This window comes from Maylandia zebra, linkage group LG8, assembly GCF_041146795.1.
Source record: "Maylandia zebra isolate NMK-2024a linkage group LG8, Mzebra_GT3a, whole genome shotgun sequence".
NCBI lineage: Eukaryota > Metazoa > Chordata > Actinopteri > Cichliformes > Cichlidae > Maylandia > Maylandia zebra.
Genome location: NC_135174.1, coordinates 4,178,238 through 4,201,716, shown reverse-complemented (window position 1 = coordinate 4,201,716; position 23,479 = coordinate 4,178,238). Strand labels below are relative to the sequence as shown.

The following is a 23,479-nucleotide window of genomic DNA, read 5'->3' as shown; positions in this document are numbered from 1 at the left end:
TAATTATAATAAATCTCTCTGTCAGGACTGCAGTTACTTTTGCTGCTGCACAAATTTGTTATTGGCCATGACAGAATGCAGCAATGTGAGTGGCTCATGAACAAAGCCAGTGAAACTAATTATTTCGCTCATCAAAAATTTTAAATGGAATAGCACAAAAAGCACACTTTTTTATGCATGAAAAAAAGCATGCAGAAGTCAAATTAGATGCTTCACCACCATGCCTATGACAGGGCTGTGCCTCTTGGAAGGACTGATGCGAATCACTACAGTCATGCAAGAGGTAATTTCACATTTGGAGATTTCGAAGGGAGGTTTTTTGAAATCCACTGTGTAAACTAAACAAATGGAGACTTTTGTAGATGTTCAATTTTTCTTTCAAACAATATATGTTTCCATGGGATCATTAGATTCCACGTGCTCCATCTATAAAGTCCTTATAATTCTGCATTTTGATTGTATTGAAATTCCTCAAGTACAATTTTAAAGTGAATCCATTTTACTTCACTTACTTTTTCCAGTGTTGGCAAGAAAGAACTCTCAAATCAAAGTATTCACTCACCATTCCAAATCACTAAATTGTTCCAATCACTTTCATGGCCACAGGTGAATAACATCAAGCACAGCTCTTTCAAAAAAACATTGGTTGAGCCTATCATACAGTATCTCATCAACCCTGATTCAGTAGAAAGAAGTAGAAAAACCTACTGAATGTCACGCTACTTCTTAATGTTTTTAAGTTAATTTTTTAATATAAAAAGCTGTGTTTCTTAACATTGTTTCACAAAGTAGGAAACAATTCTAAAGATTTTTAGAGGTCCCCCCTCAAACTTATTATTGTTCTATTATGTACTGCCACAATGTATTTCTGGTGGCATTTATTACCCACGTAGCAAGCAGGTCTGGCCCGGATCTGGTATCAAGCCGGCACTGCTGGCTGACTTCTGGCATGGTAAGATGTATGTCATCAGGATATGGGCCAGGCCTGGCATAGATGGCACTGTTTATGCGATGTGGCATGCCATATCTGGCCCAATTGTGGTTCGGTTTATGTGGCCCAGGCTCATAGAAAACAGGTCTGGCCCGGATCTGGCATCAAGCTGGCCCTTCTGACCGACTGGCGTCACGTCAGGGTGTATATGTCAACCAGATGTTGACATACACCAGTTATGTTCCTATTTTCCTACTTTAGTTAGAAGACCCAAATGCCATGTTGCAATACTATACTGCTATGGTAGCCAATGTTTCAAATGCAGGTTTGAGACTGTACACTGTATCCAAAACCTAGTGAGGGTTTACTCATGTTTATCACTGTGTGGCTGTAGCTCAGGAGGTAGAGCAGGTCACCTACTGTTCAGGAGGTTAGTGGTTCGATCCCTGGCTCCTCCAGTCTGTATGCCAAGAGTAATGAATGTGTATGAATGTAGTTATGAAACACTCAGTTTAGAGAAAGTGTGTGAATGTGACATGATAGAGCACTTTGAGTAATCTGGGATAGGGAAAAGCGCTATGCGAATCAGTCCATTCACTGTCCGAACAGAGTTTCTTCATGTTACTTTTGCACTATTATGTTCCAGCACATGTTGTTATTACATGTCCTGATTAAGGTACACATTACGCTGACATCTGGGGCCAGAGCTGAAACTGTTCTGGGCCAGCACGGTGTGTCTGCTGCTGGTCCATGTGTGGGCCACATCTGGCAAACCAGATCTGGGCCACCAACAAACCTTAGAAAGAGTAAAAACACTGTTTTTATATCACTGTACACACACCTGTGCCATTGCTACCATCGTAACTATGGTTGTGTTTTTGGGGAAGCACTGATGGAAGTTGGTTGTTTCCAGGGGTGGGAAGTAATGAAGTACAAATACTTTGTTACTGTACTTAAGTACAATTTCCATGTATCTGTACTTTACTTGAGTAGTTTATATTCTGACTACTTTTTACTTTTACTACCTATATTTTTAAACAAATATCAATACTTTCTAATTCTTACATTTTCTAAAAACATGCTCATTAATTTTGCTTTAATGCAATTGGGTTGAGTTATTATTTTGTCATTCTGAGCCTTCAAACATCAAACCAATTTGAGTCTACACAGAAACACATGAAAGGCAATCCTGTTTGTGTATTATCGCCACATAAAAAGAGACGATGTGTGCCAAAGTCAAGTGCCAAAGTTGGACGGTGGTTTTTTTGTTTGTTTGTTTTGTTGTGTTTTTGCCACAGTTCCAGAATGACTGCAGGGCCCTGTTTCAGGAAGCCGGTTTGGAAAACTCAGAGTGAAAAACGACACTCACGGTTGAGTAACCCCGAACTGTCCAACTCGGAATATTCGGTTTCAGAAAGGCTGATAACAAGTAGTTCAATCAACGCGGAGTTGCTTTAACCCCAAGTGAAGCGCGCGGACGAGGATACATAAAGCCCTGATAAGCGGAGCACAGATTAAGCGAGTCACCATGGAGACGGAGGGAAAGAAGGCGCGGTCAATGTATTTCACAGCGCTTGAGGCCGAAATTCTGATGGCAGCATATGCCGATAACATGCAAATTCCGCGGAAAAAAGTAACACAGCCACAGCTGCAAAAGAAAGGGAGCATGCATGGCAAAACATAGCCGACAGAGTCAATGCGTGAGTGTTAATATAAACATTGATCGAGGGATTTCCACCCATTTAACACGTTATTTTATCATATGTTATTTTATTTGTTATTTTATACATTTTATTTTGTGATGTGACGTGAGCGCAGGTGCAACCCAACAGGCCCCAAACGTTCCTGGCAGCAAGTAAAAATGAAATATAAAAATATAGTCCAAACAGGTAAGGTGTAATTGTATTATGAGCCATAGTGCTTGGTCTGTTTGTCCCATGTAAATCAATTGCAGTTAGAGGCTACATTAATTTCCCCTCTGTAAGCACTTATTGAAATTATCTGAGCACATTACAAGTACATATTTGCTTACTCTGTATGCTCAAATGTGACCCGTTATAGCCAACAGAAAAAAAGCGGAGGCCCGAAAAACAGGTGGGGGTCCTCCACCACCACCACTCACAGAGGCTGAGCAGTTGGCCCTCAGCCAAAACAGTGGGCGCCCTGTGGCTGAAGGCATCTCTGCGGGGACATCCTCTGAGTCAATAACCCCGCAAGACACAAGTGCCTACATAGGGGGTAAATTCAAAATAATACATGATGTGCATACATCCTTTCTTCACAGTCACCTTTGCAGTGCTACTCATTCATTTGATAAACTCTTTACCATAATGAATTATTTTGTAGTGAAGTTATTTTCCGACTGATTTTGCCTTCCCTCAGTCTTGGTTGTCTTTGAGAGCATAATGACAATGAAGTGTAAGGTGATTGGTATGTTTGTTAATTGCCATTTGGTCCCTTGTAAGTTATAAGTGACCTGTATAAACCTCATATTCTATCAGTTGATGGTGATGGTGTACTGCATCTGGTGCAGCCTCCTGTTGAGCCAGACCAACATGCAGTTGTGAGTAATACTCCACAGATTATATGAGTTTACAGTAGAACAGCAATGTTGTTTATTTCTTTACTACAGGAAAATAATGAAGAAACATTGACAGCTGTTACAGAGGAGGAAGCAACAGAGACACTTTATGAGGTTTACATCTTTTAATACTTTGTGTACAGGAAACACAGGCGACCAATAAAGCCAGTTGAACAAAAAATCTGTTTATTCTTCTTTCAACATGTTGAGGTGATGGGTCAAAAGAAATGATTGTGACATATGGTGTCTCTGACTGCGCTTCCATCTTGTATGTCCGTGGGAGGGTCAGGATGTTCATGGTTTGGATCACTGCTGATGTTTGGTTCAGAAGGACAGTGTTCTCCTCTAATTGTGGCAATGTTGTGAAGAATCACACATGCCACAATAATGTCACATGCCCTTTCTGGGGTGACCCTGAGTCTTTGCAGGCACTGGAACCGGGCCTTAAGCATTCCGATAGTCATTTCAATTCTGGCTCTTGTCCTGCAATTAGCCAGATTATATCGCTGCTGTGGGCCCGGTTCAGGGTAAGGGGTAAGCAAATAGGGTAAACATGGATACCCCCTATCACCAAGCAAGTAGCCAGTGAACTCTCCTAAGACAGAAGGGTACACTTCAGTTCAAATGTCCCTGAAGCAATTGGTCTTTATATATTTTAAAGTATTCTCAACTCACCATGTCCAAATTTTGTGCTCAGTGTACATTCACGGAATATTTGTGAGTCATGGACAGAGCCTGGCCACTTGGCTTCCACATTTGTGATAATGTTGGCAGCATCACATATGATCTTCACAGTGCAGAGAACACAAATTAGCATCCATTACTATAATGAAATAATTTGTTGGTTTGACATGCTACAGGGAACTATGTACCTGTACATTAATGCTGTGGAAAGACTTCCTGTTCACATAGTCTCCTTCATTTACTGAAGGAGCAATGATTGGAATGTGAGTGCCATCTATACAGCCAATCACGCCTGGGAACCCTGAAAATAAATGTGCAATTTAAGTAGTAGTCCAAGTATCACCACATCATACATTAAGTTTTGGTCATCCTGATACCTGCAATTTTGTGGCATCCCTCTTTGATAAATCTTGTGGGTCTATGACCGGGGAACACCACAAACGAGTACAGGAGACGTTTCAGTGCTACTGTAACATTCCTGACTGCCCGACAGACGGTAGCCTTGGAAACGTGCTCAGCGTCACCAATATTATACAGAAAGCTCCCGTTTGCAAGAAACCGAAGTGCAATACAAATAATATGCAATGAACTGAGAGCATGTCCGCGATGTGTCACATGCGTAATATATGGCCTGAGGATGTTATCCAAATAAATTATAGATTGTGCTGAGAAACGGTAACGTTCACACAGAAAATCATCAGGAAATGATAAAATGTCCAAACGCGCTCTGATCACTCTCTCCCGGCGGAGAGCTCTGCGGAGAATTTGGGCTTCACGATCTACTGGCTCTTCAAGGAAGTGGCACGCCATGTCCGACACTTCCTACTGTCAGGTTTCCGACAAAGGGGCGGAGACAGTCAGGGTTAGTTGTAGTAAACCTGCTAGGGGGCAGGTTAGCTTCACGGAGTGTGTCGTCATAGTGACTCACTCAGGCTGCAGCTGAACTCGCTTTGTGAAACCGAAAACCCAGAGTTTTCGTTAACTCACGGTATACTTACTCAGTTTTTCCACTAAACCGGCTTCCTGAAACAGGGCCCAGGTCTCCATAAGTTGCGGTACTTAAGCATTTAGCTAGCACTACTGAAGAGGAGTGAACATAAAGTGAGTGACTTTTTTAAGTGTCAGGTGATTTCAAATACAGCGTTTCTATCAGCTCAAAAAACATCAGCAAACACACAAACTGTTTGTGTGTGGTTTGTCTCACAGTGTGTTGCTATCTAAAGGTCCAGCTACTGCATTTCACAGGGAGAGAAAAGAAAGAGAGCTAACGTCACTTACAGATGGAGAAAGACAAGAAAGACAGGACAGGAGAGGAAGAAGAGAGTTTAGATTTAAAGGTAAGGACTGCTCAATGGTATTTGATAAACTGGAAATTTAAAGCTTACATATAAGGCCTCGTGTTTTTAATCAGATATTAGGTAATCAGATAAACATGTAACATTGTGTTTTTCATATTGTGAAACATGCTGCAAATCAAACTGAGGCGGAGTAACTACACATGATGATTTATCAGCTATGATAAAGCATCATGCAACGTTAATTACTTGTCACCTCACAGGACATTGATCAAAACTGTCTAATATGTCTCTAATCAGAGAGATTTGTGTGTAATTACAAACGACAGCAAAAGCACTTCCAGTGTCACCTCAGTATGTTTGGAAAATCTTTTTTGACAAACTCATTATGGCTCAGCTTTTTCTGCTGCTGAAAGCAAGGGAGTACAGCATGTCTTTCTTCTCTAATGACCAGTATGCCTTAATGCTGGCCAGAAATAAATGCCTTAATCTTTCCTTTCTGCTTGTTCCAATTACTATTGCCATATGAGTCTGTTCTGTACTACCGACCTGTACAAACACGCAAACTTAAACGTACGATTAGTATTTTTTTGAGGTTATTTAATTTAAAAAAATATATATACATAATTAGATTGTAATTACATTTCAAAAAATGGATGCATTCTCATAAACTTATAATGAATACATTAAAAATACACAGGAGCAGGCACTGGTTTGTGGAAATCGCCATGTTCCCCCAACATATTTGAATATAGTGGTCTGTTTTATCGTCAGAAAAGAGGTCCCCTTCCCTAAATAAGTAAAAAATAAATAAATAAATAAAATGTATTATTATTAAAATGCAAAGGAAAGCGAAGGCCACCAGAACCGTAATGAAATATCATCCTCTTCATCCTCACCTGAAGCTTTATACCCTGAACTAAAGTCAGGGCTCTAATGCACAAAAATACACATAAACATGCGTCATTATTTCTAATATTGTCCCCGTTACTTAGGAGATTGGCCATGGGATCCTCCTGTCTCAGGACCGCTGGCTACCCGCTAAACAACAAGTGTGCTAAAAATCCCATTTTAACAATATTACATAAAAGTCAAGGACAGTTCCATTAATGGACCAGGAATACTAGATTTTAGTTAGCTGGTTAGATTTGGTTAGGTTGACATAATTCACTTTCCCTGTTCCATATGTTGCACCTGAAAAAACATCATTTATTGCAAGTAGGGATGGGTATTGATAAGGTTTTCACGATTCCGATTCCATTTTCGATTCTGTTTAAAGATTCGATTCTTTATCGATTCTCTAATCGATTCTTTTTAAAAAGGAGAACACTAAGGTCGATTAGCTTAGAACTTTGTTTTATATCTTCTCTTTGAATAAGATAGAAATTTAGGAGTAACATGGCCATACAAACCCAACAGTGAGATCTTAAGAGATCCAGCCTACGGCTCTTCAATGGGGTGTCACAGGGTCCCCAGGACCTAAATGCAACGCACAGTAATGGCAGGTTTTGTAATAAGGCAGATCGCGCTAACATAATATGCACTGTTAGTTAATTATTTACCTGCCGCATTAACAGGAGAGGACGTGCAAATGTTACCGCTGCTGCTGGGTTGAGATTCACGAGTCCGGAGCGAATTAAAAACACGACATTCATTTATGCTCATCGTGTGTTCTGTGAGCAAATGCTTTTGCATATTCGTCGTGTTTCCTCCCTTAAACGAAATATCTACTTTGCAAGTATTGCAAGTTGCCCTGTGGTCATCCATTCTCGTAAAATATGACCAAACATTTGAGCGTTTGATGCCAGGTAAATGATGCTCCACAACGTGGTGATGTCATTCGGGGCGACTGGAATCAATAAGGGAATCGTTTGCAAAAATGGCAAACAATTCCAAGGAATTGAAACAGTGGGAACCGGTTCTCAACAAGAACCGGGTTTTGATACCCATCCCTATTTGTAAGCCCTCCCTGCCTGCCATAACAGGATGTGACAAGATTAAAGACCGTGGAGAAAAAAGGGTTGTTTTCTTAATTTCATGAAAATGCATGTGCGTGTCAATGTTATCTTCAGATAGCAATGCAAATTATGCTCATTAAATATATTTTGAATAAAGAAAAATTAAAAAACAAAAACCTACCTTCTGGCTTGACACATACCTGCGTGTTTCTGTGACATAAAGCACAAGCTGACATTTTCCCCCTGATACTACTGAGTGACTTTCATGTCAACATGAAACACATGCCTGATCATTTAGTGCACTTGGAGCTGATCAGTATTTTAAAATTGAGCTGCAGTGCCTACCACTGATTTCAGGGACTTCACTGATTTGCAGGATTTAAAGCAGTAGATGTTGTTGCGATAAAGAATGTATCAAGATGGTGTCATTCTTTTATTCATCAGACTGCTGTAAGAAATGTGTATTATTTCAGGAATGATGAATTAATGAATCAATGTTTTAATATCTTCTCCTTCAGCAGTAGTGTGGCTAGCACTGGCTGGAGAATTTGCAAGACCAACTTTTTATCTTTGACAACCAACTACTAATTTTGATATAATGCTAGTCAGTGAAATAGATTTTCATTTTCATTTGGTAATTTATTTAGTTAAAATTTGCTTTGCAAAAACACCTATTTTTATGGCTAGCTATTTCACATAATAGTTTCACATCTGCACACACCTCTCCAGAGAAGGCCTGTCCGTTAAGTAGGTGCTCTGAGCCCAGGACATCCTCACTGCCAAAGTGTAGCCGGATCTCCTCCAGACGGTGGCTATACGTCATTGGCCCTCCAGAGATGTTAACCAGGTGCTCCTTGTCCAGTCGAAGAGAGACGTGACGGCCTGTGTTGTACATTGTTCCTCCCACCTGAAAAAAACAAACAAAACAGATGGCGCACAGGTGATTAAATATTAATATGAGGTGCAGTTGTGAGCGGGACAAACATTACGACAAAGTTAATTATCAGTTTCACCAGTTATAAATAGATCATTTTTACCATACTGCCCCTATAAACCCAGGCAGCTTTTGGAGAAAACTTAAACCTGGAGCTCCAAGTGCCGGAACCATAAGATAGGTTAAATGCTTGTTGTACAGAAACAATTTTGAGGGAACACTGTTACAAAAAAGGACTAACACAATATGATTGGGTGGAAAGTGTGTAATACAATATATTCATATACCCAAAGATTATCTGCGTGCAGGTTATATAAAAAAGTGAACTGGCAGGAAGTGCTAAAGCAATACAAAAAAGTTTGACCAAATCTTACACCCGATTCTTTAAAAACTTCAGTATCTTTTGTGTTGTTGTTTTTTTTATCTGTAGGTTTAAAACACTTTTTACTGAATGGCGTTGGAGAATGGTGAAGGAAATGTTGGCTTTTTTGCAATTTTTAAGCTATATCAGTTTGGCTTTTATTAATATGGAGATGTGGGTGTCTTGCATTTTTGAAATGTAAGTATTTACTAATGACATGCGGTCAACAGAACTAATGCAGAAACAGTCCCGAGGGCTTTATTTTAATTTGGCAGAACTCTGACCCAGTAAAAAGAAAGGAAGGTTGAAATAATCAGGGTAGAATCACAATTCATAATACATGGGAAATAGGGTATATATTAGTAGCTTTGCTTATTTATAATATTATTCATAATCATCAGTGTTTCAATGTAAAGCATTGGTATTCATGCCGTGAATCTGCACGGACTTCCATCTACTCTTTCTCTGCATCTGCTTCTCTTCTGCTCTTTCATTCCTTTTAGTGCTAGCGCTTTCAAAATGATCCCCCTCAAACCCCCACCCCCACACACACTATTATAAAAATCCTAGCAAAAAGGAGTCTGCCTTCACATTGTAAATATTTTATAGATGCCCTGAAAAGTCAATAATTTGAATGGAGAAACAGATAGGAAAAGAGAGTGATGCAAAGAGGAGATAAGTACTGTTAGGAGAGAGGTGTGTTGAATTTAGTGCCAAAAGAGGAAGAGTAACGAGGTAAAGTGAGGCTTTGTTGGCTCCCTGGCAAGGCAGTGGAGGTGAGGTGAGAACCCTGAAAAGGACAGAAAAATCTTATCTCCCTCAAGGTCTAAAATCAGAGACTAAGGTTCTTCCTTTGAGTCAGTGGCCAGCTGTCTTAGGAAATGGTCTGTACTGAAGTATGGTAGTTTGGTACGTAATGGGGGCAAGACATTTATATCTTCAATTCTTTACATATTTTACAGTCAATCTCCAAATACATTGAAGCTTGAATAATATTCTGTTTAGAAAAAGGAAACCAAGAAGAAATGTAATAATTTAATAACTCATTATATCATTAAAAAAACGCTAACTGGAACCAAATAAAACCAATTTATTTAGATCCTGAGACTAATCTTACGGAGAAAAAAGTGACTCCAACTTTGGTTTGGTTCACCTAGATGCTAATTTATACTCTTGTGTTTGAAAATCTGTTGAATGAATTCAGCATTAATTCTTTTAACGTGAAGTTATTTTTCTGGGTGCTTGGAACTTGGGAAAAATAGATGTACAAGTCCAAAATTACCTGACTTTCACCCCACATGACATGCAAGCAGGTCTAGCATGGTAGCTGGACAAACTGGCAAAATGCAGTGGTCTGCATGTTTGACAATGGTGACATTATTGCTTTAGTCACTGCAAAATGCTAACTCTGTCTGTATGTGTTGGGGGCCTTGGGTAAGTGTTAATGACTGGAGCCTGGCTGTGAGATACAGGTAGTGACGTGTGGTTGGAATGAGAGGTGAGGAGTGGAATTATATTTGTATTTTACAGTAAAAGAGAAACATGCAGCGTATGACTATGCAGCGTTTAAAGCTTGGAAGTACTGACATTACTTTAAGGTTTATCCTGTAAAACCGGACAAAAACATTAGCGTCTGCTGTACACTCTGCGTGGGAAGAAAACTTCTTTCTACAGCAAAAAACTTAAACCTCAAATCTGAGCAAGCACCTAGCACGCTGCTATGGGAATGTGAAATTCATAGAGAAACCCCCCGATCCTCCCACTGACATGGCAGCTACAACCCTGGGCAAACCTCCACCCGCCCCACTCCTGCTAAACAGGTTTTTTTTTACTTCAAACAAAAAACATCATCTGTTTCTGTATTTTATTCCCAGAAGCAGGGCATAAATCATTATTTTAACTGTTTAGCTCTATTCACTCCTGTTCATTGAGGATTGCCTTACTGGGGCCCCCCTGCTGTTCAGCTGGATGAATTACAGCAATTTTTTAATTTTTGTAAACATACAAAAATATTTTATTTTATGTGCTGGAATATGTGAAGCAGCGGGAATGAGGATCAGCACCTCCAAATCTGAGGCCATGGTTCTCAGCCGGAAAAGGGTGGAGTGCCCACTCCGGGTCGGGGATGAGTTCCTGCCCCAAGTGGAGGAGTTCAAGTATCTCGGGGTGTTGTTCACGAGTGATGGGAGAAGGGAGCCGGAGATCGACAGACGGATTGGGGCTGCAGCTGCAGTAATGCAGACGCTGCACCGGTCCGTCGTGGTGAAGAGGGAGCTGAGTGTAAAAGCGAAGCTCTCAATTTACCGGTCGATCTACGTCCCTACCCTCACCTATGGCCACGAGCTGTGGGTAGTGACCGAAAGAACGAGATCGCGGATACAAGCGGCAGAAATGAGCTTCCTCCGAAGGGTGGCTGGCCTCTCCCTTAGAGATAGGGTGAGAAGTTCGGCCATCCGGGAGGGGCTCAGAGTAGAGCAGCTGCTGCTCCACATCGAAAGGAGCCAGCTGAGGTGGTTCGGGCATCTGACAAGGATGCCCCCTGGGCGCCTCCTGGGTGAGGTGTTCCAGGCATGTCCCACCGGGAGGAGGCCCCGGGGAAGACCCAGGACACGCTGGAGAGATTATATCTCTCGGCTGGCCTGGGAACGCCTTGGTATTCCCCCGGATAAACTGGAGGAGGTGGCTGGGGAGAGGGAGGTCTGGGCCTCTTTGCTTAGGCTGCTGCCCCCGCGACCCGGCCCCGGATAAAGCGGATGAAGATGGATGGATGGATGGATGGTGCTGGAATATGCAGAGGATAGGTTTAAATTTATTTCAGTCAATGTTGCATCTAATTAAATTTTTGCTTGATGTAATGTGCATATAATTAAAGATAAAATCTAATAAAACAATTAATAAAAAGAGACTATTTCATTTGATTCAATTTTATATGATGGATTATGCAGAAAAAATAGAATTGCGCTGAAAGGTCTATTGCTTTATTATGTATTCAGGTTGTGTACCAGGTTTTTAAAAAGTAATAACATAACTAATTACTTTTGAAAATAAGTCATCAGTAAAGGATTACTTTCTTGGAAAAGCAATTAGTAATTAGTAAATAATTCGTATTTTCAAGTAACTTGACCAACACTGGTTATAGGTGAGGTCTGTGACCTAATTATGCCAATAATTTCATTAGAGGTGATTTAAATAAAAAAATAAAAAAAACCCAAAATAAAACCACAATAAAAAATTGTTGGAGCACCAAAATATATTCTGGAAAGATAATAAAGGCATAAAAAAGTCTTATGCAACAGGATAGACAGAGATCACATTTAGCTACATTTACCCAGCTGATGGGAACCATGCTTGAAGAATAAATCAATATACAGTTGAGTAAAACGTGCTTACTTCATCTTGTCATGTTCCTGCTGCAACAATTACAAGGCAATGTAGTGGAAAGGTTGCAAACGAAACAAAGACATTATATTCCAATCTGCTTTCTCATTATTCTTTTGAATGCCGACACGTTTGCAAGTGGTGAAGTAATTATTACACACAGATTGTGGAGTTCATATTTTCTGTGCACTGAATGTATTTATCAAAATCACTGGCTTTTGTACTTAATTCATAAAAACACAGTCAGAGAAACAGATGACCGTGTATTGCTATACTGAGCCCAGATGAACACCACTATATGACAGTCAGAAAAAAAAACAGGAGCTAAACTCATCACATGTCTCAGCATTCTAGTATTATACTGATTATATAGTCTCTGGCTTTATGTTAATGGGTTCTGAAAAACCCAAGGAAATGCTCTGCCACACACGTGCCCTGTTATTTGTTGTGAATATTGCCATGTAAATTGTATTCTTAAAATTCAACAATCACAAGCCCCAAACTGAGACCTGTCCATCTTCTAAGCAGTTCCAGGAAGTTTAGCTGTCACCATAAACTAAGATCACTTCATTTTTTAAATGAATACTTTATTGGCTATGTATTCATTAAATTCATAAATCAATGATCCAGGTGCTTGATATATGCATTTTTTTTTCTTTCTTTTTTTTTTCTGCCCATTCTGTTGGTTTTTGTCTTTTGCCCTTCTCCCCCGTCCCTCTTCTCAGCTGTGTCATGGTCCGGAGTCTGCGACTCCGTGTTTATGTTTAGTTTATTAGTATTCTGTGGTTTTGGTTACCTTGGGTGTTTGTACTCTTCTGTTTCATGGTTCATGTTCCTATGTTCTGTGTCCCCCAGTCTGTGTTTAGTTGGTGTGTTGTGTCATTGCGTGTATGTGTTTCCTGTTTTATTGTGAAGGTCTGCGTCTTATGTGAGTGTTTTCAGTTTGCCTCCCTACTCTCGTCACGTAATCACTCCCAGCTGTGTTCCCCACCTGTGTGTAATCTCCCTGTGTTCTCTGAGTGTATTTAAGTTGTATCTTCTGTCATGGTAGTTGCTGGTTCGTCTGTGTTGTTTCCCCTCGGTCTCCCTGCGTCTCTCCGTATGTATTTCCCCGGACCTCCCTGCATCCTCGTTTCTGGTTTGTCTTATTAGTTTACCCAGTTTAGGTTTCCAGTATCATGTTTTGTCGCCACCGCTGTTTGTACTTACCCACCCCTGTAAATAAACACTCACCTGCACCAGAGCTGCCGCCTTTTTGGTCCCTTTCTACAATTCCACACGGCTTGCCCCGGCAATCCGTGACAAGCTGTTTCTCTTTCCCTCTTTCTTTCTCCCCTTCTTTCCCCCAGTCAAGTCTGTCCCGTATTCAGTAAGTGGAAAATAAAATAAACAATAAAAGGTGAATCAAATGGACCATTACGGCAAGGCTGGGATGGTCAATTTGGTAAAGTAAATCCGTTGGGCATCTTTCTTTGCCTTTAGACAATAATTCTGATGGCAAAAGAGCCAAACGGGACAGGCAAAAAAAAATAATTCAGAAATCAATTAATAGAATTATATGGACTGAATACACAGTGCTGCAAAAAGGTATTTTCCCTTTTTGAGTTCTTAATTCTCTACATATTTGTCACATGATCATGTTTTTAAAATTAGACAAAGATAACCCAAGCAAATACAAATACAATGCAGTGTTTAATTATATACAAACCAACCAGACCTCTCTAATTTCTTGGAGACAGTATAGATCCTGTGTGTTGCTAAGTAAGTTAAAGAAAGTAAAGTTAAAGAAATAAAGTTTAACAAAGTTAAAGAAAAGTTACAGAAAGGAATGTGACTGTCACGGTCCTGGGTCTGTGACCCAGTGTTTTGTGTTTATTGGTTAATTTATATTCTTGGATTATTGTCATTCACGGTTTTCTGCTCGTGTTTATTTTCAATTCCTAGGATTTAGGTTTCTGTTACTTCTCCTTCCCCGTGTTTCTTGTGTAGTCACTCTTGTCTCCATGTTCTCTCTGTCTCCCCAGTCCGTTGTGTCTCTGTCTCAGTGTCTACTCTGCGTCTTTGTGATTATCTCGTGCTTCCTGTTTTACTTTGATAGACCTTGTCTTATGTCTGTGTATTCAGCTTTGCCTCCTCCCTGTCTCATGATGCCTGATTAGCCCTAGCTGTGTTTCCCTCCTGTTTCTCGTTCCAACGTTGTCCCTCTGTGTATTTTAGCCCTGTGTCTTCTGTTTGTTGCTGGTTCATCTACGTGTACTGCACTTTATCCTGTGTATCACCTGTTGAGTTCTTCATGTTTTCAGTCTTGTGTCTCTCTTGTTGGTCTGCATGTTCTGTGTTTCCCCGTTACGGGTTTAGGTTTCTAGTCTCAGGCTTTAGTTCCTTTATATTATTTTTTTGTAGCTGCTTCCAGTTTAGGTTTTTGTGTTAGTTTAGTTGCTGCCATGCTCAGCTTTCGTTTGTATTTTGTTTGGCCACTGTCAATAAAGCTAACTTCATAAGGTCAGTGCCTCCACTGGGGTCCTTCTCTCATCACCCCACATGTCTGCAGCTGTGACAGTGACATTGTCAAAACAGCATCTGAGTCTAAAACCAGATTTAAAGTTTTGTTTGCGAGTCACATACTAAAGATAGCTGATGACAGGCTAGACTTCCAGTCCAGTTTTTAAACACAGTATACACTAGCATACCCAGAAAACACCAGAGCAATGCATCAAATGTTTTTTTCTTTGTTAACCCTCTTTTTTAAAAAGTAGAGACAAGCTGTTACATAAATAAATTAATAAATAATTAAATAAATACATTTTTCAGCTTCTTCGACGTGTGTTATGTTAAGTAGCAAGAAATTTTCAGCTGCACTGCTGACCTATCACTGCTGTACATACAACAAAATGTAACTTATCTATAATGTTGGGGAGAAGCTCATTTGTAGCACCCGTGCATACTTAAGTTTTTAAATCTTCAAAGATAAATCAGACTACAATGCAGTAGAGATAAAAGTGTTACATAGTGTTACACACTATGTGTGTTACACACACCTCAAAAGAGAGTTGGACCACCACTTCAATTTTTTACCTGCATGTGCCAAGTATAGGGTACACCCTAGATTAAAAAATACTTGCCAATACTGCAATGAGGGATTACTCTGCAACACAGAATGTTGGCTAAATAGATCATATTTGTTGCATTAGTACCTGAAAACACACCCCCAGAATCAAGCATACACTATTATTGTGTTAGGTGATGTTCTAAACATACAAACACATTTTAAAAACAGTGGATCAATCGAAATGGTTTTTACTTGGACTCATCAATACAAATTTATCAAAAACCCATGAGACAGGGGAAGCAGCCAACTTAACTTGATTTACACAGAAACAAAGCAAACAACACCAATGCTGAGCCCAACAGCTGATACAACACTTCACACATTGTTACAACACAGCCCCAAATAAATAGATGCAGTGAGAAGTAATCATTGTTATTTGAGTGACTTATTGTTTAAAAATAGAATTGCCACAGTTGTTTGATACTGAACTTTTTTATGGAAGTATTTTTTTTTTATTTCAAAAACTTTATTCTCTACATCATTTTTATATATTATGAGCACATAATAATCAAATGTTTTATTGTCAGTTTTATTCTCTGCTTTATTGTCTAAGTGATATCACAGCAATCTTCTGAACAAAAGTAAGGAACTATGGCAGTACATTACAAAGTAAAAATATTGCTTTAATTTTATCTGATCAACTTGTTAAAACTGCAGTTTTTCAAGGCTGTTCATTAAATTAAAATGGTGAACACTGTAATAAGATCTCATCTGGTAGATAAATGTTGCCATTATTTTCAACAGCCAACACCATGAGGTTATGAATACCAAAGTCCTATTGTAATGATTTTGTACATCTAAATGGACTTTTTAGATACTTTTGTTACTGAGCAAGCAAGCTGATCTAATTTCTATCAATGCTCAAATCCATGTATTTAAGATTATGTAATTACATTAAATAAGCCATGAAAACATGAATACAGTTGTTGCTGACTTTGATAACCAACCTCAGTTTAGCATATAATAAAAATTGACCTGCTGCTTAGTATTAAGCAAAAAACTTACTCATAAAAACTGGAATACAGAAAGACTGGTAGTAACATAACATAACATAAACTGCAAACTACTATTTTCCATTTTCAAGAGTTTTCTTAATTTTTGTATTATTCTTCCACTTCCTTCAGATATAATTTTTAGTCTGGCCACACTCCCTCTAGAATCATCTGCTTTATAATTTTTTGTGAATATGTATTTTTAGTTGTTTTGAAATGACAAGGATAAGAGAGAAGCATAACTGCAAAATTACTTTCTGACTGACAAAACATTTCCTATTGCTTTTTTCTAGATTTAAAAGCAGTCTGTAGTGTAGTTTAGGAGTGTTTAGGCTTTCTGGGTTCATTATTGTAAAGCCTCGCTGTTATATGCCTTATATGTCTTCTCTCACACCTTATTTTATCAAGCCACCTAATTGCGTTTTTAATTTGTTGCAAAAAGCTTCCAGAAGTGATGAAGCCAAAAAGGACAACTCCACTGTGCACTTGTCCTTCCTTAATAGATAGTGATGATCATAACGTGCCATCACATTAGCGGTAATAGCTTGGTGAACATAAACAAGTCATAAAGGATTAAGTTGACTGTCTGGGGCTGGCATGGCAGACAGCCACTGTAATAGAAGACAGCAGTAGCGTGCTGGTAGTGAGAAACACACGGAACATCATAATTATCTGAGCACACAAATCAATAGAGTAAATTACCTCTTGCAAGAAATCATCTTCACTGGCTACTGCAGATGTTGAGCTTTACAAACTGCTGCATTTACCCAGAACATTTCCAACACCAAAGCCATTATTATCAAATATAGGACAAAATATTTGGTTGAAAGGAAAAAGTTTCCTGACCCAAATGCTGTGCATTCCATGAAATATGTAAGAGTAGTTAACATTTATTAATCATAAAACATGTTATTTAGTTCACCAGTGATCAGATTTGAGGCAATGGAGATTTTTAAAATAGAAAAAAAGAAATAATAGAGAAAAGAAGACCAGCTATGATGAATTAAATACTAGTGGGACTGTGTGGGCTGCAGCTCAGTGGAGTTATGGACTCCAATTTCAGCAAAGCAGTTCCAGTAATGCTACATGATGAGAAAGACTCAACACAAATCTGAGGCATTAGGAAAACGATTTTCAGAGAATGTGTTGTGCTCGCTAAAGAAAAACAGCATCGGTGGTTTGCTCAAATCAATCCTGTTGCCAGACTAAAAGGCAGATATTGGGTGATTCTGCAAAACCAATTATGTTCACTGACAGTGTTTTTAATGTTCAATGCCACAAGTTGTTTTTTTGTATGTGTCAAGGCAACCATGGTATACAGACACTGTTTATGTTTTTACCATACTTTGCAAAGCCTTGTAGAAAATGTTGTCTGTTTTAGGAGGTCGCACTCAAAGGCAAGGACGTATAGAGGCGATAACAGTAACTAAAGGCTGGGGCCATTTATATGGATACTCCGTAATAAAATGGAAATGTTTGGTGATATTAAAGTCCTGTTTGTGGCACATTAGTATATGTGAGGGGGTAAACTCCTCAAGATGGGTGGTGACCATGGTGGCCATTTAGAAGTCGGCCATCTTGGATATAACTTGTTTTTTCAATAGGAAGAGGGCCATGTGACACATCAAACTTAATGGTAATGTCACAAGAAAAACAATGGTGTGCTTGGTTTCAACGTAACTTTATTCTTTCATGAGTTATTTACAAGTTCCTGACCACTTATAAAATATGTTCAATGCGCTGCCCATTGTGTTGGATTGTCAATGCAACCCTCTTCTCCCACTCTTCAAACACTGATAGCAACACCGCAGGAGAAATGCCAGCACAGGCATCCAGTATCTGTAGTTTCAGGTGCTGCACATCTCGTATCTTCACACCATAGACAATTGCCTTCAGATGACCCCAAAGATAAAAGTCTAGGGGGGTCAGATCGGGAGACCTTGGGGGCCATTCAACTGGCCCACGACGACCAATCCACTTTCCAGGAAACTGTTCATCTAGGAATGCTCGGACCTGGCACCCATAATGTGGTGGTGCACCATCTTGCTGGAAAAACTCAGGGAACGTGCCAGCTTCAGTGCATAAAGAGGGAAACACATCATCATGTAGCAATTTCAAATATCCAGTGGCCTTGAGGTTTCCATTGATGAAGAATGGACCCACTATCGCTGTACCCCATATACCACACCAAACCATCACTTTTGTTGGTCCAACAGTCTTGGAGGGATCCATTCAATGTGGGTTAGTGTCACATCATCAAATCACATCATTATTAACTGTATCAACATCTTTATATTTTCTACAGAAAGGTTTAGTTGGATTGAATTTGATTTGGATGGGGAAAACAGTATGTTTTTGTAAATAAATTCTGATGACATGTTTAGTCTCTCATTTTGTCCAATTTTGCAAGGGCAATGATGAACTAAAAACTTGCTTGATCAAACTAATTTACATTTCTGATGAAGCTTTCGCAAACAGTAGGTGCATCAATTAAAGATTCAGTTCAGTTACTATTTTTTACTATTTTTTTTCTGTTTTTTTCCTGGTACTGTACTGGAGCAACTGTAACCCACATAATTTCCCTAGGAAAATTATGTATAACATTATAAAGTATTCTGATTCTGATTTATACACACTGAGTTACTATTCATCTGCTGACTAGGGCTTCCACATCTTCTTTTGTTCTCTTCTTACTCAATTTCCTCAAATTTTTAAGACATATCTTGGCATATTATATGGTGAGATGTTTCTTTGCTAAGTTGTAGACAGAGCATGACTGTGGTCAGTAGATAGTAAGACTTGAAAAACATGACATTTCTGTCTTGAGCCATCTGTCTTTTCTTTATATTATGCTTTCAAGAAGACAGACTTTGTTAGATTTTCTTTTCAAATGATCTTTCTGAAGGTTTTTCTTTGGACATCACCAATTTTCAGTCCAGTCATTGTACCTGATCTTTTTTTTGTTAAGCCACTTTGAACTATCATATGAATTATTCAAAAAATAAAAACAAAACAGAATTCACCATTCATCAAATAAACCACCAATTAAACCATTCTTCTTCTTCCTTCCGGCGTTCCCTTTAGGACTTGCTAGAGTAGATCATCTGCCTCGCTTTCAACCAACCCCTAGCATCCACCATCCCTCTGCTCATCCTGTTTCACTACATCCATGAACTTTCTCTGTGGTCTTCTTCTTTTCCTGGCCTGGCAGCCCCATATTCAGAATCCTTTTTCCAGTGTATCCAATATGCCTTCTCTGCATGTGTAATGTCTTCAAATTATTTTTCTGAAACTCTCAACCTAAGCTGTCCTTTGATATACTTCTAAGCTTATTATCGGCCACAGCAGAGCCATTTGCCCCTTCTAGCTGTGTTGCTTTAGTATGGAATATAGTATTTAATATCTGTTATTGATTTCGTTAGGAAACTGGTCATTAATCCCATATGATGTTGCATTTAATTCACTCCCTTTGCTTTTAACAAGCTCTTTCTGCTGGAAATGTTCAAATTCAGCAAGGATAGGATGTGTTTTTTTCCTCCTTAGGCTCCAAGATGGTGTAAAAGATGAAATGCGATGGCGTTGAAAGTTTCTGTCAGTATCTTCAGAGCGGATTGTATGAAGTACCACACAGAATACCCCTCAGCCATAAGAGGCTGATTGGTATTATGATCACCCTACCGGGTAGGCAGGTGGGCCAGCAGCGTGGACACTCAACTTTGTGAATGCGATAAGTCAAGACCAAGGCAACGTAGGAGTTTCAAATTGATACCATAGATGCATGTCCTAAAACCCACTAACTTTGACCTTAAGGTCAGAGGTCAGGCTTTTGTGAGGAGGTCCTCTGGGTCAGTTTATTAGTCAGTCTTCCTCTTTTAGTTGCTCCACTTGCTCAGGTTATCTGGTCATTTGTGGGATTACTTATGAAGGACTGGTAAAAAAAAAAAAAAAGTCAATCTATGGAGTCCGTAAGTTCCTTCACTATAGATGGTGTTGCCATCTGTCATCATGTGTTTGTTTTAAATTATTTACAAGTGTTTGTTTAAATGTAGACAGGAAATTTACTAGTCTAGCCTAGAATCTGCCTTCAGTAATAGCATATTTATTTCAGTATAGTAGTGCACAGTTCTTACCGGTTTGTGCCTGCATCCTTGCTCATTCCTACTTGGAAAGTCCACATGAGTACAAGATTTCTGAGGATGGATGGACCTTGTCATCTGTCACTGAGCCCAACTATAACATAACTAATTCATACAATTCTGACGTAATGAAAAGTGTAAACGCTCATATCACTTGTAAGTTATTAGTTAGATACTTATTTAATTAATTAACAGTTGCTTCTCAAGCAATGTTCTGAGTACTCCAACTTTGTGTTCCAGAGGGTGGTGAGAGTCAAAGAGTAGGTACTGGTCTGTGTGTGTGGGCTTCAATGTTGAGGTTTTCATTCTCCTCAGTGCCCACAGCACAGTCCAGAAATGGCAAACTGTTATCCTTTGTGTCTTCCATGGTAAACTTTATGTTTCTATCCACTGAGTTGATATGAGCAGTGAAGGATTCTACTTCTTGAGTTTTGATTTTGAGCCAGGTGTCATCCATGTACCATCCTTTGATGGTTACATTGAGGCATCAACATAAGCACTGTTTTAAATTGTATTTAATTTGGAAAATGAAAAGTTTGCCAAATTAACTTCATCCATTATTGTTTGCTGTGTAGCAGTGGAAATACTGAAAGCTGTTAACCTCTAACCTCTTTAATGGTGAAGAAAAGTTTAAAACCGGTGGATTCTTAGGCAAATTCTGAAACATGTGCTCTCCTGTTACATTAGTCTCTTATACAATATACTTGGTACAATATCTATACTTATTTTAAAATATATTAACTTAAAAAATCAGCAGGATTAAAAGGCTTGAGGAATATGTGACATGGCTAATTGTCAATATCTATTGCAATTAAACATATTAATAAAAATTTAACTTGAGTGTTGGCAAAAAAGCTGGTTAAATGTATCATATTCAATGATTTCCGATGGAGGTTATTTTATTTTATTTTATTAAACTGTACATGGTAAGAGCTGCCATCTTCATCATCATCAGAGCTTTCCTTGTTTGTACTAAAGGTGTTATTAACATTTTCACACTCAATCTTCTCTACATCACACATTTTTGGCCAAAGTGGTAAGCAAGAGAAAACTCATCTGTTATTTATCTGATGATAAACCACTGAAGCATGTTTACTTCCCAATGCTAACAGTGTTTCCATATAAAGCACATAATTCACCTCAATGCAGTGAAAGTAAAGCCCGCAGCAGTTTGCCTTACTGTTGGCCTCTCAGCTTGGTTAGCTCATGTCATTGACAGACGCTACAGTTTCCTATGTAGGTTTCAATTCAATTCAGTTTTGTTTATATTCGACAAAAGTCACCTCCATGCACTTTATACGGTAAGGTAAAGATCTTACAATTATACGTGATAAAATACATAATTCTATGAGCATGTAACAAGCAGAGTTTGGAAACAATAGCTAACTGTGGCCACAAAATGGCAATAATGTAAAGGATGGATTTATATAGGCGAGGAGCTTCATTGCAGCTTTGTCTGAAAGGATTGCTTTACTTTGGTACATTTTAATTTATGTCTATTTTTAGATTTAACAAGGCAAATTCAGAATCCTTAGGCATGGTTTCTGCTTTTGTTTGGTTTGTCTAGAATGTTGAGAACACTGCAATCATAGCAGGGTGCAGACCACATTACATGGATAAAGTTCTTGTTGACAAGGAGGTTTCTTGGTACATTTCCAAACCAAGTCTGGAGTTTCATTGGGGTTTGCAAATGTGACTACACATTGCATGTTTGTATAGCAGAGTGTTGTGAATTTTGGATGCTGTTCATGTTATGCTCCCACAGTGAGAACGATTGACATATTTTGTCATAACTGGTGAACCACAGAACATCTAATCAGCCCCAGCTATGCTTTACGCTTCATTCTAACAAATTTTCTATTGCTACTTTACACTCTGTACACACATGACTGTGTCAGAACCTAACCAGACAATGCAATTATTAAGTTTGCAGATGATACGACTGTGGTGGGGCTCATCTCAGAAGTTGATGAGAAGACATACAGAGCTGAGGTTCAGAGGCTGTTGGATTGGTCTGTGGACAACTTGGAACTCAATGCCACGAAAACGAAAGTGCTAGTAGTCAACTTCAGAAGGAGGAAGCTCGAGCTGCAGCACTTCAGCATCAACGGGGAGTCCGTGGAAAAGGTGGCCAGCTTCAAGTTCCTGGGTCTGCACATAGACACAGACCTCCAATGGAGCTCAAGTGCCTTGGAGATTGCAAAGAAGGCCCAACAGCGTCTCCATTTTCTTAGAATCCTCCGAAAAATGGACGTGAATAAGGAGGTGCTGATCGTCTTCTATCATTGCTCATTTGGAAGTGTCCTGATACACTGTATCGCTGTGTGGTTCTCCAGCTACAGCATGGCACACAAAACTCACAAGGGGGTCATTAATACGGCTCCTAGGAGCATAGGCTCCTAGGAACTTAGAATACTAAGTCCTTAGGATTCGAAGCATAGGCTCCTAGGAACTGTTGTTCTTTCATTTTGGAAGCTTAGGTTAAACCAAGTGTAGCATTCTCATGTGGTGCGACGAGCCAATGATCACTCCGGATGTTATTCCGCTGTCTCTTTAGCTTGGAGATGACTGCTGCTGTGGTCAAGTCACGGAGAAGGTCAATCTCAATCCATCCCGAATAGGAATCTACAAGGACCTGATATTGTTTTCCATGCCAGGTGAAAATGTTGGTGGCCACCGTTGACCATGGGAGGACTGGAACAGGGTGCAGTTGTAGCGGTTCTCTCTGCTGATGTGTCTTAGTGCTGCTGCACACTGTGCAAGAGAGCAGCTCTTCCGTGATGTCTTTTGACATTACTGCCTAAAAGGTGAAACTCCTAGCTCTGCGCTTGGTTGCTTCTGTACCTGGATGGCCTTTGTGTAGGATGTTGATGTATTCTTTGTGCAGAGACTGGTGAATGACTGTTTTGTGGCTTTTCATGATGTTCCCATCCTCCACGCTGAGTTTATCAATGTGAAGATAGCTTTAGGTACTATATGTGACTGTCACTTAGGGATGGGTACCGGTATCCGGTGCCATTATGGCACCGGTTCTGACATAAATGATAGTAACCAGACCGAAAAGCAGCGCACATTTCGGTGCTTTATTTCTGTGCTTTTTTTTCTGTATTTTTTTTTTCC

General features: G+C 39.4%; 1 protein-coding gene across 1 annotated transcript in view; it reads right to left on the bottom strand.

The window, feature by feature from the left end:
* Positions 1-23,479, bottom strand: part of ca10a (carbonic anhydrase Xa) — a 339,765-nt gene that overhangs the window by 26,023 nt on the left and 290,263 nt on the right. The window contains exon 4 of the mRNA XM_004569712.2: positions 8,171-8,356. Within this exon, the coding sequence (XP_004569769.1) occupies positions 8,171-8,356 (186 nt within the window). The remainder of the gene's footprint in view (positions 1-8,170; positions 8,357-23,479) is intronic.